The 18,305-nt window shown below is 39.1% G+C and overlaps 1 protein-coding gene across 4 annotated transcripts in view; it reads right to left on the bottom strand.

Moving 5' to 3' along the window:
• The window catches only part of efr3a (EFR3 homolog A (S. cerevisiae)), a 29,614-nt gene extending 16,183 nt beyond the window's left edge, over positions 1-13,431 (bottom strand). For 3 of the 4 annotated variants that reach the window (XM_056743328.1, XM_056743330.1, XM_056743332.1), the window contains exons 1-8: positions 13,364-13,431; positions 13,059-13,167; positions 5,729-5,805; positions 3,824-3,951; positions 3,509-3,659; positions 2,297-2,418; positions 1,718-1,867; positions 82-186 (exon numbers count right to left, since the gene is read on the bottom strand). In XM_056743328.1, the coding sequence (XP_056599306.1) occupies positions 82-186; positions 1,718-1,867; positions 2,297-2,418; positions 3,509-3,659; positions 3,824-3,951; positions 5,729-5,805; positions 13,059-13,068 (743 nt within the window). In that variant the 5' untranslated portion in view covers positions 13,069-13,167; positions 13,364-13,431. The other variant, XM_056743329.1, reaches the window with a different exon arrangement.
• Positions 13,432-18,305: the final 4,874 nt, after the last annotated feature.

The raw sequence follows: 18,305 nt of genomic DNA, 5'->3' as shown, positions 1-18,305 counted from the left end.
AAGTCTTTGCAATAGTGACAAAAATAATTTTCATGGATAGGGGTGCCTTCAGCAGACTGTAGCCCTAGAAACGTTACTTACACCAGTACAGGACGCACAGCATTGTTCATGTTGCCATAAGCAGCGCGACCCAGCAGCTCTCGAAAGCAGCTCTCGGCCAGTGAAGCTGGATTCTCCTCTCCAGCCCTGTGAAGGAGACAGAGAGAGAAAAAGAGAGATGAATAGTAGCACATGCACGCTCTAATCTCTATAGTTTCGGTTTGTAATGCCTCAGTCAGCCTCTGCATTTTTTTATCAAATTATATTAAAAGTGTGTGTTAAATGATGCTTTAAGAACAGACACACACACACACACACAAACATTTTCTCTTTCAGCTCACGGACATCCCCTGGAAAGCAATTAACAGAATCCGACGACCTTGAAAAGCTGAACCAAACAAATGTGTACACACAATTCAGCTGTGTGTGTGTGTTACAGAGCCAATAATAGCCTCTTATTCAACCTGTTCAGCGTGCTGTCACATACAGCACAGTAACAGCAAAAATAAATCAAAAACTAGAATACATTGAGTGCCTAACAAATTTATTAGACCACCACCCAATAAGGTTTGGGCCACAGCACCCCTACACTAGCACAAGCAACCTTTGGCGACCAGATGGGGTGTGTCTAACGACGTGAAAATGTTGAGAAATGTTAATCTTTATGCAAATGAGGAATGACTTTCAGGAGCGACAGCCAATAAGATGGGAGCTAACGTGAGCGGCATGCAGTAGTGGGAACGGCCACTAGCGACCTAACCTCCAGCCTCTGGTGACTTGTAGACAGTGTCTGGGCATTTGAACGGGGCATAAGCCAAGTAGTATTTTTTTAACGGTAAAACTTGTAATTACAGTCATTTATTTTCAGTAAACGCTTTGATTTATTTCTGATGAGAGAGAGAGAGAATGCTATTTTTAATAGTAACTAATAGTTTATTCAACACACTGGAAATACAAAGTCAAGCCAAGTGCATTGCATTCTGGGTTATAGCATGTCACCTAGGTATTCAAATTCTACAGAAAACGTGTGTACTACACTCAGCATGCTGATAAAACACAAAGAAAGTGGTATGGTGTAGAGTGCTATTTTCAGCATACCCTTTACGACAATACACACAAATAAAATTTAAGCAAATATTTAAATATGTATTTCTAAAAAAAGCAGGTGTTAGGTCTTCTGAAAGGTTTGTCCGCTGCAACACTTCCAGGTCAAGTGTAACTCCCGACTAGTACACACATCAATGAAAAGCATCCAAGGTTTTGTGTGCAACCTTAATCCCGATCGATACACCTGATCGGATTCCAGCTCCTGATTATAGGGCGGAGAGGAACAATTGACGTTTCCATACTGACGAACACAAACAGCCAATTACACTTAAATATTCTGTACACACAGGTTCACTTCTCTGACACATTCACACATGATTCTCACACCGTGCACATCTTTAAAGAAATCAGATATCCTTGATTGCCCTCTACAAGTGGACCTTCACTCCTCTCTTATCAAGAAACTCTCTCCTGTTACCCCCCCATCTATCTCTCTCTGGGTTTGGTGGTAATATTCTGTGCTCGGTACAGAAAAAACACATCAAGCGCAAATTGAGCAGCAAATATCACCTAGCGTGAAATAGCATGAGCAATTTCCATGATTTTCTTGCGCCTCGGTGTGTACGCGTACCTCTCCGAGTCCTCATTATCTTGCATGTTGAACAGCATGGAGGGGATGAGCTTATCCATGTGCTGAGGTTCCCAGATGATCGCCTGTAGTTCATCATTAACAGTCTTTCTGACGACACCCTGGAGACCCTTAATACCCGCCACACGGATCCTAGAGTAGGCAACATGGTAAACGCATTAGTTGTCTCATTACGCTTGATCAGTCAAATTAATGTGTTAGCTTTTGAAATGAGTTACGTTTGGTGAGCAGCGTTACTTTTAATTTGTTTAATGAATCTTTTTCCTGCTTGGCCATGAGTTTTGAAGACTGGTCAGAAAAAGCATTGACTGAAGCACTGCCCAATGTGAAATTAGGGTAAGAAATGCATAATTAAAGCTTAATTGTTTTTTGCTTGATTAAAAAAATGAAAAAACTAATATTTTTTATTTCAAATAAAACTTTTTTTCTAAAGTTAATATAATGATTTAAACAGTCATGCACATTTGTTTACAATGTTCATGATTGATTAAATTTATAACAGCAGGTGTCCAATATTCTATATTCTATAATATATATTATATTATATGCTCAGACGTGCACCTGTTGCGTGTTTCAAAGTCCTCATGCGTGGAGTGGCACATGGCACTGAACTGAGAGACGAAGAAGTCGTATCTGCGGTGGTAAGACGGCGTGTCCTCCTCAATGTTTGCAAACTTCACAAACTAGGATTCAAATGTTGCACATCATTAGACAAACACACACACGCAGGCCTCTACATACACTGCGGGTCCCCTTGCATTGATATCACAATGTTGTTTCTACAGTAGCCTTAAACGAAAAAAAACAGCGTGTTTCGTAAATAAATACATTATCTCCTTTGGCAAAGAACCGAAAACGTGACGACATCTTAGTGTTGTGTGAGCCGCCGTAGTGATTTGAAACGGAGGGGTGGAGTGAGCCATTGGTTACAATTCGCAACCTCACCACTAGATGGCGCTACATTTCCTAAAATGGATATGGAAGGCTTCTATAGGGTTAAGGACCTTTGTTTTGACTGACTATCCTCTATGCTTGCATAGTTTACATTCATTACGGAAGGGAACGTTGCAAAATACTGAATTTGGGTTTATGTTTAAATTCAGCCAGGAATTTGTCAACTTTTCATCGTGATCATACGCTATATGTTACCATATGCAATCTTCCATATTCTGCTTCTGTTTCATAAATAGGCAAAAATGTGACAAATCAACATCTGTAGAAGGCTTCTGGGCCTTTTACACAGAACATAGCCCTCACTTGCTCTATATTTTCTTGTGTTAAACTTGGTGAGGCCTTCTCAACAATATATCGCAGATGACTATAGAATTTGACTATTGAAGTCTTATGAAGAAGGAAACTAATTACTTCTATTTTGTTAATATATCACTTAAGAGAGCTTCCTTCACTTCCTTACGCATTATAAATTCCAGTTTGTAAGCTTTAAAACGATACTTATTTCGGTTCAAGTGAATGTTTTTTTATTATTTAGCTTCAGTTGAAAGAGTAACCATATCAGTAAAAATTATCACTTTCATTCACAGGCTGTCGATTTTTAGTTGTTGTTCTCAGCTCACAAACTTCACATCCGCGTATTGGGAACAAAAACGGAACGATCATTGAGTCGTGAGCCAAAAAAGCAACATAACACAGATGACAGAGTCAAAGCCGTTTGTCATGTTCAAACTTCATCTCTCTCGCTCCCTTTTCCTCCTTTGCCTCCTGCTGAGATTTGTGACTGCATCCTTTGATTAGTTCTGTCACACACACACTTACTGAATTGGTGCCCAGCACTTGTAAATCTGGCTCTCTGGACTCCAGCAATTTGGCCACCATGTGTAAGAAGCTTTCCACGAAAGGCTTGATGCTCTGAGAATGACAAGCCATCAACAGCTGATCCAAGGCCTCCATCGCTATTACCACATACCTGCACACAGACATGCATCAGATCGTAAGGTTTTTTGACAAGTATACTGAATAGATCAATAAATAACATACTATACCGTCTATCAATGTGACTAATAAAGTGTGTAACAAATATGTAAGTGTAATGTAAAGCAATTTGAAGAAATCAAAGTGTGTGTTTCGTACCCATAGCGATGTCGTACCACATCTCTAGTGAGGCGCTCGGCAAGGTACGCGCCGATGCGGTCCAGTTTTTCCGGAGCCGACACGGCATAAAAAGTCAACTTCTCCATATCGGACTTCACCAATCCATCCTGAGAAACAATTACGCAGTTTGAGAATCTATATTAAGATCTGCAGAACAGAGGGCCACAGTAAAGACAGATTCGCTATTGTGTTGAATATTTGCATGAATGAACTGAGCTGAACATTTTGGACAAAGTGTTATTTCTGCTGCCTACTTTTAGACACCGTTAAAAATCATTTTTATCCAGAACCCCTTTGGACGGTCCTGAGGCTTTTAAAGTGATAATCAACTTAACAGGATTTAAACTACAACACATAACAAAACCCTGGGGAACCTGTGTGTGTGTCAGTGGAAAAACTGTCACACCCACACATAAGAATATTACTCACACTTACCCTTCAGAGAAAACAACTGTGTGTGCCATTCTAGCTGAATGCTAATGTAGTGTGACATAAGGTTAAGAACTGTCCCTGTGTGTGTGTGTGTGTGTGTGTGTGTGTGTGTGTGTGTGTGTGTGTGTGTGTGTGTGTGTGCATATTTCACATCCTCAAAAACGGTCCAGCAGGCCAAAGGTCATAATAAAAGAGTAACAATTCACATTCATATATAATAAAATGCAGGACGTTTCTTTTCAACATTATGAATAACAAGTGACAGCTGCTAGTCAACGGTGCTTTAAACTGAGATTTATCGCCCAAGCAGCTGCTATATTATTATGCAGTGGCATTTACTTCAGCTGGTCTCTTAGGGACAATAAGAGCTGATAAGAATATATTTTGTACTTGAACTTCAATGAGTTTGAATTCCAATGTATGAACTCTGATATAAAGATGATATTTAAAGAAGCAAAGGAAATTTTTAATTGAAGTGTGTGTCACAACCTTGTCTAATGTCTTGTTTAATTTAAGATAAGCTTGACTAGTGAAATCACTTGTGCGCTTTTCAGCTTTAAATCTTAATTAGCGAATGTCCTTTTTGAGATTTTTGGCCTGTTAACCCTACTGCTTGGCCAATTAAAAGGACTTTCTGTTTTCCCTTTTTACCAGTTAAACACTCCTGAACAAAGTCTTAAGACCGGGGGAAAACATACAAGTATTCGCATTTCTCGCTGATGGATGAAAACCAGGTTATAAGTACTGCTTCAAAATCCTAAAGCAAGAAACAGGAGCAAGAGACAAAATAACAGAGAGTAGGCAACTTATTGAAAACTTAATTTAAACTCAAACTTTTGATCGGCTGATGAACAGCCTTATTAAGACCATAGCCCCAAAAAACCCACAACCGAACTAAAAATGTTGAAAATGTACTCTAGATGTCCAATACAATGTAAATAAATTTCTAGATTTATTGTGCCCCCTCCAGTCCAGTTTCTGTTGAATTTTTACAAAATCAAACCTCAGGAGTAATTTCTAACTGCAATGTTTTCATGTGTCTTCTCATCTCGTCTCGCATTGCTTAAAAGTGAATATAGACCTATTTGAGGTCTGAAAAAGAGCATCTTTATTTGTTATTTTGACTTGTTTCTGCAAATAGAAACAATATTTTAGTTTTGGTTTTTGGGTGAAATATTGTTATACAAGTTCACAGAATGAAACAAAAATGATCATTTTACCTAAACACATGACTATAAACATTATGAAAATAATATATTTATTTTATTTAAATGATCTAATTTGAAATTTTTCATAAATGTAAATACATTAAAGCAACCTGCTTACAGTTTTTAGCATACAGTTTTGCATAATAGTGCTAGGTTTTTGCCCTTCAAAAAAAAGCAAACTACCAAACACAAACTCATCATATTCACTAAAAATGCTATTTCAAAATGTTGCTCATAGTGTTACCTTGGGGTCCTCTGGGAAAATGTTGTCCACTAGACGCTTGTAGCGTGGCCGCAGAGGACCGCAACATCCACACACACCTGCGACGACAGAATAGCACTTCAGAAGACCTTCATTTTAAATCAACGTTTTGCACTTACTGTAAAGAATACAGTCAGAATAGTCTATGCAGGGGTGCCGACAGAAATTCTGGGCCCTATGGAAACCAAAATTTCTGTGCCCCCTACAAATAGGAAAATAAAAAGGTGGTCTGCTCTTCTGGGCCCTAAATCAGCCTGGGCCCTTAGAATCGTCCTAACCTTTAGCCCCTTTACGGCGCCTATGAGTCTATGCATTGAATCAGATAGATGGGTCTAATGAGATATTGCAAATATACAAAGAAAAGTACTCTTGCACCGTACATTAACAAATCATCCATTCAACTCAACGAGAAATTTTGAATCTACATATGCATGACATTAGCTGTCGGCATAAAGGCAAGGCACAATGCAAAGAGCAAGTGTGTGTGTGATGCCACACGGTTTAAAGGGCTGATTAATTATTAAAAAAGTCAACGAAGAAATCTGAGAGAGACAGAGCAGTACACACACACCCTCACAAACATAGGAACAAACACACACGTTGCTCTGACAGTCTTTCAACATCTACGCTGAAATTGCTCATTCATACATCTCATTGTGCATGCAAATTAGAATTGCATGCGTGTGTGTGTGTATATGCCAAGCAGCATGTGTGTGTGTGTATGTGTGTGTATGTGTGTGCAGGGATTGTAAATTGAGACTGGAAAGGAAGCCGCCATTATCAGCTGAAACACCTGATCCACCTTTAGAAGATGGAAAACGCAAAGAGATGCTGCAATGGAGAGAGAGAAAGAGAGAGAGAGCTCTACCGCAACTGACAAACACAGCAACCATGTTATGATGACAAGGAGTTCAACAGGCTTATATAAATTATCTCAACTGGATCTATCAGAAACACACGCAAACACAGATACCAAGCCTGCTGAGGAATGATCTCCTCTCCCAGGTGTGTCTATATCTGAAGGTTCCGTCAGCTTCTGAGCGCGGCACCTGTCTGTACCTCCTCATCATGATCTCTGACCCTTGATGTCTTCTTTACTCTGGAACCTCCAACCGGGTCCAAACAGTGACCTTTATGCCTTCTATCCCAACCCTGGACTGAAACCCAGCCACACCTGAACTGAATGCCTGCACAAAGACTCACCCTCCGCTGCGATTGGGCCGTCCAATTACAGATAGACAGCAAGTTCCACCCAACTGTGTGTCTGTTAGGTGGCAGTTAAAGCGATAGTTCATTAAAGAAAGTCTGTCATCAGTTATTCCCCCATAGGACTTTTTTCGAGACCTTGATATTTTGAGAAATGTCACAGCGGTTTTGTGTTTGTACAATGGAAGTCAATGGGGGGCAATGTTGTTTGGTAACCAATGTTCTTTAAAATATTTTCTTTTGTCTCATACAGGTTTACAATGACATGATGGTGAGTAAATGATGAATGAATTTTCATTTTTGGGTGCATTATCCCTTCCACAAACTGAGTGTGAAAATCTGAAAATGTAGGTAGGGTATGTTAAAATATAACAATTTTATCCGATTGTTCATTTCTCTTCAATATGTTACTGTACTGTACTCGGTTAATGTACAATAAAGTTTTGTTTCATAACAGAAGAAATGTAGTCAAAGCCACCAGGGGGCGCTCGCCCCGTGCAGCCGACGCTGGAGCTGGTTGCAAATCCCACTTCCCACTGATGCCTGTTGAATCCCCATTACTGCCAACACGAGAGCGTCTGGGGAAATGTAGAGATTGATTCAGCGCCTGGGGAGAAAATCCTCTTAACCTTATGAGGACCCGAAATAGCTTAAGAGTTTGAAGAGCAGAGCTCGAGAGTAAGCCGCCATAACAGAATTACCATCTATCCCAGAGAACACAATGCATAATAATAAAAAAATGTTACTCCACTTGCGTCTATTACCACATGACCTAAACCAAAAACATATATTTTGGCCGTACATAAAGCATTTTAATACGTGCTTTAACACGAGTGCATTTGTGAGTGTTTATGTAAAACACATGTTTCTATTACAACAGGCCTGTTTAAATCTGCCTTTAAGATTTGAAATACATGTTTCTAACCTCTCATTTGTGTCCGTTTATCTGTACGCTTTAGTGTGCATGCATATGGCTCTTTGTTGAAATTTCAAGTGGACAACCAAAGTCCATGAAACACAAACGCCCATAATCCTTTGCAGTCCAACAGTGCACAGGTAGAGTCGATATACATACACACTCAAAAACACATTGATACACAAAAGCTGTGCGAAATTTTACGGTTTGGTTCGATGGAATGGAGGGCAGATGACATGCAAAGAGCAAGACAATACAGAAAGAAAAAAGTGACTAGGAGAGATGGAGACCGAAATGGAATGCCTCCTTTATCTCTATCTGCCATCCCACCGGTTTTACATTTGAAAGAAATTCATCACATCACTACACTCATGAGCTTGTTAGACTACTATTTCCCACAATGCAATGCAACTGTCTCAAAGGCTTGACTGTAGCTTTTTACAATCAATGACAAAGGTTTACTACGACTGAAATCATGCTTGCCTGCACACTAGGTAAGATTTAACAGCATTAGGTGTGATGGTATGACAGCATGATGGTATCTACTTTGGCAGTATGTTAATATTTTGTTTCAAATACAGTCTCTCTGTTTTCATGTTCCTTGTTTCTCCAATTTGTGGTTGACGAGAGTTTTTCAATGGGTTGTAACGTTACCGATAACATGCGAGCTGACAACTGAGTTTTCAATGGCTTGTACCGTCACCGATAATACGCTACGAGCTACCACAGGCTCCTGATAATAAACTTTATTACACGGCTTGTTGGAATGCTTGATTCTGATTGGTCAGTCGCTACATTTGCAGGTTCGTTATTCCCAGATAGCAACCTCTCAAAACTAATAACACACGTTTACCCAGATGCTCACAGAAGGTAAAAATAAGCTCATCAAATATTTCAATTAAAAAAAATTCTCATGTGGCAAGTAGCCGTGTAATAACCAGGATAATGTATGCAGCTGGCTGTTATAGCGAAATAAGCCCCTTCAGTGTGATCACACTGTCCAGGCTTATTTCAGCTATAACAACCGGCTGCCTGTACATTATTTTATACAAATTTATACAATATTTACACAAAAAGGAGCTTATTTAAATGAATCATGAGCTTATCAAATTTGTACGCAAAAAGCTAATAATCAGCAGATATTTCTTTTTAATTCAACGTTTGAATTTAAGTAAAAATGCTTTAGCAAACAACTTGCATTAAAAAACGCTTAGTTCCTATAGCTTGAGGCCAATAATGCGCATCTACAGTATGTATAATACCATTCCATTCCATTCCATTTTCTACCGCTTATCCGAACTACCTCGAGTCACGGGGAGCCTGTGCCTATCTCAGGAGTCATCGGGCATCAAGGCAGGATACACCCTGGATGGAGTGCCAACCCATCGCAGGGCACACACACTCACTCATTCACTCACGCACTCACACCCTACGGACAATTTTTCCAGAGATGCCAATCAACCTACCATGCATGTCTTTGGACCAGGGGAGGAAACCGGAGTACCCGGAGGAAACCCCCTGGAGGTGTGAGGCGAACGTGCTAACCACTAAGCCACCGTGCCCCCCATGTATGTATAATATAATTGTAAAATTTGAAATAGATTGCACCAATATATCAGGTAATAATCGGAATCGGTTTAACCTGTCAATCAAAAGAGGACCAGACAATCCAATGACTTTGTGCTTTGAACATAGAAAATGTTGAGAAACATCACCAGTTTCAAATATGAATAGTCATTACATGAATCAATAATATTCAGAAAGTTAAGAAATAATCATTTAATCAGTATACCACTCTGAATAATCTGTATCGGTGTTGGAATTTAATCTCTAATTTAAAATATTTACATATATTTCAAATTCAGACAAAAAGAAAACATTATTAAATAACAAGGTCAGTGGATACCAGTAGAACCACAGATTCTATAAACCAGCCAAACAAGTCAAGGTTATTGGATGATGCTCTCAAAATGGCTAAATATTGGCCTAGCAATCAGCCTGCTCTGTATTTTGGGTATAATTTATGCTTTCCTTACAATGTTGTCCTATTTAATACATTTCCAACTATTTCAGAGGTACATAAATAGATACAGACTGTACTTGTAAAGATTACACTAAATGTAATCTAAAACACAAAACCACCAAAAAACAAGCAGAAACACACTATCCAGACCTACCAGCACTAGAGCTCTCGGAGTCCATCTCTGTCTGCTTACTGGACCTGTGACACTATCTCTCTCTCTGTCCCTGTCTGTCTTGTCCTTGTCCTTGTCCTCTGTCTGTCTGTCTTCTCTCTCTCTCTCTCTCTCTCTCTCTCTGTAGATGCTATACAGTGCAGAAAGTCTAACCATATTCTCCAACACACACACACACACACACACACAGCGCAGTATTCATTTCTGATGAATCTGATGTTTTGGCACATTGAGAATTTCCCCACAGTGTGAACACAAGCATCTGCCTGAATATGGCCACCCAACCTATGCATAACACATGCGTTCCCCTTGATGTTTTCCCTCACTCAGAATCTTCACTAACACGTTTTCCACCTTACATAAAAATGGGACTATGCCGAAAGGAAAGCGATCAACACAAAACAGGCGACACATCAAACACACACAGATCAAACTCTCGTGCACACACTCAAACGGCCAAGGAAAGATCAAACTTTGCTTTGCGAACAAGCACATTATCATCTCAAAGACATGAGAGAGAGCAAGAGAGATCCTTAAGAGAGAGAGGTAAACACACAAAGAGATCCTTCAGAGAGAGAGATTCATGTGTTATTAGAAGAACACAAGGACTGCTGTGTGATAGCAGCACAGTGTGTGTCTGTCTGCCACAGTATGAGACAGTGAGAGATCTGACTCCAATCTGTGTCTCCTACAATAAACTTATGCTCATTAACACTATAGGCGTAGTGTTATTCTCTATATTTAGTTCTATTTTATAATAACTTGTTTAATTAATGTCTTTAAGTGCATCTGGAAGACTTGTACACCCGAGTAAGGCAATCATTATTCAGACAGTAACGTCTTCTAGTCGAAATATCACATGGAAGTATCCTGAACAAAACAAAATGAGAATGCAACAGAGTTATCTTTATGAATAATTATTTTTCCACAATAATATATTAAACTATAAAGTGCCACACAGTTACGCATAACAAAAGTCATGGGAATACTATAGTAGTAGTTTTTATTCTTTTACAGTCACATGTACATTTTGTGTGAGTAGAAATATTTGGTTTTCCATATCACACATTTATAATGACTGGAAACCAACTCGTCAAATTGAAATATCTTTGCAAAATCAGCAAATCACCATTTACAAATTTGCTTTCCATCATGTGGAAATTTACACAACCCATACAACACCGCCACTCATAAATCATCTATAATTCCCACAATTTCTTCATTTAAATGCATCTTATTTCCAGCCCTGCTTCACACCTGGCTGCAATTTTCATGAACACCTTATGCTAAAACAGGTGTGTATTTACCCTGTGGTCCTTCCAGAGCTAACAACCCTGATTTAATATATTCAGCTTTGTTTATAAAATGCACTGCTGGTGTCCATTTTATTTCCTTTATTTGTTTGAAATTGTGCAATGTAAACTGTACATTGCACAATATCTCATTGGAGGCTGCATTTCTGCAAACCCTTTGCTAAACAAACATACTGTTTTTGTCACATCAACAACAATCACAAAATTGAGAGAATCATCTTTTCTCTCTATTTTCCGTTCTCATCTTATTTCAAGGATAAAGGGCTTGTCTTACAGGGCCCTGGCTACCTAGAATAGGCTCTGTGTGTGTGTGTGTGTGTGTGTGTGTGTGTGTGTGTGTCTGTGAGATCAGAGAGGTTATCATACTCCCTCAGAGGGGTATGGGAGTTGTGTTTGTACTTTAGTAGAGAGGTCGCCCAACTCTCACAGATTGTGTGTGTGTTGAGCCTCTCTTTGGCGTGTACAACGTCAGCAGCAATAACGCTCAGGGATGTCTGGTCTGCTACATCAAGCTACACAGTTTAATGAACATTGCCACACAAAGCCATATCACAAATGGCCTATATTTATTAAACACTAAACTAAACAGCACTCAAATTACCACAAACTTTAAACTAAACAACATTTAACTTTTAACATAAACTAAACAATGTCACAAGCACCAAACAACACCAACAAACGAAACACCCAAGCACTCATGCGTGTCAAACATTAAACTAAATAACAGGACATGCCTCAAGCACCACACTAAACTATTGCAAAAAAAAACCTATCGCAAAGCCCAAAGTAAAGCACACATGAGTCATTAGGAAGAGTTTGCCTGAGCATCAGCTGAGAGTTGTTTATTATACAGTAAGAATGAGGCACAGAAATCTCTCTTTACTCCCAAGCTCTTCAAAAACCCTAAAAACAGAGACATCCAGATACATTATGTAAGATGGCTGTCTTAGATGCTGCAGTGCACGGTCATATTTTATGCTGACACTAAATCTCCTGCCCGTCCACCTGCTGCCAAGCTTTTTGGCACTGTGGTGCAAATACCTCAGATGAATCTGACGCGAGTCACCATTCTACTCAGCAGCATGGGATCATAGAAGAATTGGCATTGATCGTGAGAACCCCGGTAATGCTATGACATGGTACAGAATGATCACAACCATAGTACTGAAAAAACACCATCCCTGATAGAAAAAAAAATGCTTATTCTAGTGGTTTCCATCACAAATACCACAAAAAAAAAAAAAAAAGCAGGCCTACAATTAAAACCTTTAGAATATTAATCTATGTGGCGCTTCCCATTAAATGCTTTAGTGGTGTTTCATTGGTTTCTATCTGTCAGATAACATCCCACTGATAAGAGACCAACTCATTACTAGTTAAGACTCAGACACTATAATAGTTTCCATTTAAACCACACACGTCCAATGCAATTCCTATTATAAACAATACATCCTTTGGAATTACTGTGATGGTTTCTTTTTTTAGCAAGAATGGTAATACCATGGTACTCTTTTCTATTAATGCAGTAGCAGGGAACACACACACACACACAAACACACACACACACACAAACACACACACACACACACAAACACACACACACACACACACACACACACACTGCAGCAGAACAAACAGCCTGTCAATAGTTTCAAGTTGGGGTCTGTAGGTCCGGTACTTACCGGCAGGCATTCCTTCACTCGGTTCCCTCCAACCCTCGTCCGCTGCACTTCGCCTGGATCAGATCAGCGTGAATGGAGCTTTGGTTTCGACATATGGATCAGAACACGGCTGGAGCACACACACAAATACACAGACAGACAAAAACATACACACACACAGATTAAACGAATCCGATCACGTTCCGTGAACATCACCGGCATATATCCAACGACAATAAACACACAACACCAAACGTACAGACATACTCACACAGCCTCTGTGTTAAGATATGATGAAGTAAAGGAAGAGAGTTAAGTGTGAATACCTGTAGATGGAGGATTAAGCGCAACACATCCGCGTTCCCTACCCTGCTTCACGCTCGCGTGACGTCGAAACACGGAAGTGAGAGTCGCGCGCCGGCAGGAAAGGACGCGCTGCGTGCGCGTGTCTGAGAAAAAGCAGACACAGGTAGGAAGGAGAGAGACAGTTTTTGTTGCCTTTGATTGCTAATTTGTTTTATTGGAATACTTAGTGGGTTTTTGTTTTAAGGTCTGAAATTGTGGAATTTCCTCTAAAACCGTGCGTATAAAAGGGCATTCCCAATTGATTTACATGTGGGTTAATGAAGTGTGTGCATGTATTCCTCGTGTGGAACAACTTTTTAACATTTAAAAGTGCCCTCGAAAATACACATCCCGTAAAAAATATGATCCAACAATATATTTTATGTATTTGTTCACCAGTCATCCTCTTTTTATTACAGACTCGAAGTCCATTTTAAAAATTACAAACGAACAAATACAAAAATGCATAACTTTACAGCAGTAACCAAGATGTTAATTCATTACAAAAATACAGTGATACCAATGTCTCCACAGCCTGCTGACACCGTGTAGAACTTACACTAATATTATTAGGCCCAAAAAAATTCATTCTTTGACTCAGTAGGTCATTGATACATTTGAAAAGTAAAATATTTATTAGTGACTTTAATTTGATACGGGCTTCAACCAGTAGCCAGTGGAGAGAGATGAAAAGGAGTGTCACATGAGACCTATTGGGCTGTTGGAAGACGAGGTGTGCTGCTGTGTTCTGAACCAGCTGGAGCTGTTTGATTTCCTTTGCAGGAAGACCAGCAATGAGAGCATTGCAGTAGTCCAACCTTGAGATTACCAGGGCCTGGACAAGGAGTTGGGCCTCATCCTCCGTGAGATTGGGTCTAACCTTTCTAATGTTGAATAAGGCATATCGGCATGACCGCACGGCCTTTGCAATGTGATCATTGAAGGACTGCTGTTCCTCGAATATGACTCCGAGGTTCCTGGCTGTTTTGGAAGCAGTGATTGTGGTATTGCAAAGTTGGATGGTGAGATCGTGCTGCACCCTGGGGTGTGCCGGAAAAACAAGTAGTTCTGTCTTTGCAGGGTTTAGCTGGAGGTGATGCTCTTTCATCCAACTGAGATGTTTTCTAGCCAGACTGTAATGTGAGTTGCTACCGTGGTATCGTCTGGGTGAAACGAGCTGTAGATCTGGGTGTCGTCAGTATGATAACAGTGATATGAGTTACTGATATGACAGTCGTAAAGATGGAAAAAAGCAGCGGTCCAAGCACCGATTACTGAGGGAACCCAGGGATCATGTGGTGATCCGTGGACAGCAAGCCCCTCCATGATATCCTGAAAGATATGCCGGAGAGGTAGGATTTGAACCAGCGGAGAGGAGTGCCTGAGATTCCTAGAGATGACAGGGTTGCTAGCAGTATCTGATGATTGACAGTGTCCAACGCTGAATCAGGACCGAGGATTTAGATTCCGCCTTGGCCAGCCGCAATGCTTCTGTGACCAATTGCAGTGCAGTCTCGTTGGGTTGGTTTGTTTTGAAGCCAGACTGCTTGTCATTCAGAAGTTTTTTTTTCTGGGATAGGTAGGAAGAAACGTGGTTGAAAACTTCCCTTTCAAGTGTTTTTGTAATAAATGGGAGGAGAGAGACAGGTCTGTAACTGTCGGTAGTAGATGTGTCCATTGTGGGTTTCTTAAGTAGAGGCGTGACCTGGGCCTGTTTACATGTGGATGGAAAAGTGTGGGTGAGTAGGGAGGTGTTGATGATGTGTGTGAGTGTGGGGGATAGGACAGGTCGTGGGGTGGCTGGAGAGAAGTATGGTGACTTCAGTGACAATATCATGTTCAAAGCCATAAAAATAACATAGGTTCTAGAGCTGCTGAAGACCATCACTACTGGGACTGAACACAACAAGTTCATGATGTAATTCACTGAAATATTCCCAATAATACAACCCATTTTGCAAGCTTTCAAATATTTCAGATAAATCATCCATGTAGATGTTGAACAATATTGGGGACAAAATTCCTCCTTGTCTCACACCATTACTAACCACAAAAAGAGCAGAGATTTTATTGCCCCACTTTACTTGCATTGTCTGGTGGGCCTAATAAGCATATACAAGTCAGTGCCATGTTCTTTTTAAACCCAAACTGATTCCCTGTTAAAAAAAACAGCAAATGCTGGTTAGGTAACATGGTAGCTGGTTTGTGCTGGTTTATGCTGGTCATGTGCTGGTCTAAGATGGTCAAGTGCTGTTCCTTGCACGGTGTGTGGGAAATACAGCGTTTTTGAACCTTAAATCGTGTTTACACATTGCATTACATCTAATACAAATTATAATATTAGATTTAGTCGTGTCATATGAACCCTTTGGGAGATCTAACTTCTTTTATGATTTAAAAAATCTGTAAAATTACTATTTAGAGTCCGCTCTCAAAGCTCGCTAATTTTTACAAACAAACGGATAGCATACTTATATCTTGCTTTGATAATCTTCTTATGTTAAAGCTCAGGCCCTTGTCTGGGTCTCCCTGCCATAATCCATGTATTAGTAGCTTCCCGAGCTTCAGCATGCCTACTCATTCCAGGCCTGATATTATTTCCTATATTCTTGTGCTTATGACATAACTTGCTACAATTTTAAAGAGCATTTACTACATCATTGTACATTGAACAAATGTTTGTGTGATGGTGTACGTCCTTTCAATTAACATCACTTCACATTAATGCATCTTTGGGTATATAAATATTACTTAGAAGCTTATCTGTTATCTATCATAATAAGCCACAAGATCTTCCATTTAAACTGATGAATAATGAATTTTTGCAGTATTTACGTCAATTTCATTATTAGATACCAGAATGATACTACCAACATTTATAATCATAGAAATAAGTATATGATCATAAGATACTGTGCTGTATAAAATACTTATACACTCCAAAGAGGCATGAGCAGAAGAAGATGATATAGCATGATGTGGTATTTACAAGCCTCACTTAAATAAGTAAAACTAGTATCCACAGGCAACAGCACTTTACTTGACAATCCAAAATTATTATTGTGACAAAACTGAACAATATGATTAGCAAATAATGAAGTATTATCTGAAATGTCAGCATTCATAACCCCAACAATAGAAATACTAAGTAGTAACATTTTCAAAGAATGAGGTAATAAAAGAAAGTCTTAAATACTAATTTTCATTGTGTTGACATTCACAAGGTCTATATACATTAATAACAAATTCCTTTTCATGATGAGTAAACTGTATCGCAATACCCTAGTAAAATGATACTCTCATGAATTGTCTAAACATCGTCCTACAGGTTTGTGTGAGGATAATGTTTGGAGGTAGTCAACGTAAAATTGTACTGAATGAGAACAAGGGAATTTTAAGATAATCTTAAAACCTGCATTTCTGACCCGATCAGAACCTAAAATGATTTCTAAATACATGAACCTGTCACTTACTACTGTACATATCAAACCAGTCAGAATCAGACCATTTGCAGTGGTCACAATGTGATGCATGTAATGTCTGCCTGTGACGGACCTCCTCTCTATAACTGGATTATATTAGAATAAACCACTCCAGCTGCCTAAACTATGAGGATCTCTGTTTGTGTATACGGTGTGTGTGTGTGTGTGTGAGAGAGAGATAGAGAAAGAGAGAGGACCAAATTCACAGATAAAGACCTTTGCTTCACGGGAATTAGTTGTGTTTAAACTCTATTTGATCCAAGCATCTGCTAAAATAGACACACACGTGACCACAATTCTGTGTAATTTTAAAGTGTTTTTAAAGTTTCGCTTAGTTTCAACATACTGGAGATTTGCATGAAACACATGCATAATAATTACTGAAATGCTGCTTGAATAATCCTATTTCTTCAGTAATCTCTTATCAAATCTGTGATTTGCACACCAACACTCACACACATTTTCTGCCTCATTGATTATGGTGGTACTGCGGAGCAAGAGCAGTTTGATTGATTGAGCATGATGGTTTAGCTGTATGTGCATGGGAAGCTGGTATAGTCATTCAGTAAAGTGCTGCGGTTAACTGATTATTGCACTCAATAATCTAAAGCGGTGTACTGCACCTCAGCCTCTAAAATATTTTAGGCAACATTTCCTTAATTCTTGTATAATCTTTTATTTTTATTAATTCCCTTATAGTTCAATTATTATGTCAGGTTATACTCATTAGAGAGACATAAAAATTTTTTGCCCACCATGACTTAGTTACTGTAAAAAGCTGAATTTAAAAGCTGAGCTTAAAGGGATACTTCACCCAAAAATAAAAATTCTGTCATCATTTACTCACCTTCAAGTTGTCCCAAATGTGTATACATTTATTTGTTCTGATGAACACATTGAAAGATATTAAGGATAACGCTTATAACCAAACAGATCTCAACAACCATTGACTCCCATAGTAGGAAAAAAACAATTGTAGCCAAAAGTGCCCCAGAACTGTTTGATGTCCTACTGTCTTCAAAATGTCGTCTTTTGTGTTTGACAGAACACAGAAAATTATAAAAGTAATTTTTCCTACTATGGGAGTCAATGGGTGTTGAGATGGGTGATGTTTGGTTATAAGCATTATTCCAAATATCTTTCTCAGTGTTCATCATTTACCAAGAAATGTATTCTCATTTGGAACAAATTGAAGGTGAGTACATGAAAACAGAATTTTCATTTTTGGGGGAACAAACTTGTATACGGTGCAGGTTTTATGCATCCAAGATTGCAACAATCATCTTAAGTAATATTTTATCTCAAAACTATAATTTTTTCGTATTTCAAACACGTTTATGTTGTTCCGAGCCCTTATGTTTGTTTTCTCATGTGGCACACACCAATGTTAAGATGTATTTTCAGTGTATGTAAAGAAATTTGCGATGAGAATCTCTAAAAT

This window comes from Triplophysa dalaica, chromosome 3, assembly GCF_015846415.1.
Source record: "Triplophysa dalaica isolate WHDGS20190420 chromosome 3, ASM1584641v1, whole genome shotgun sequence".
NCBI lineage: Eukaryota > Metazoa > Chordata > Actinopteri > Cypriniformes > Nemacheilidae > Triplophysa > Triplophysa dalaica.
Note: the sequence above shows the minus strand (reverse complement) of the source record. Positions and strands in the feature narration are given on the sequence as shown.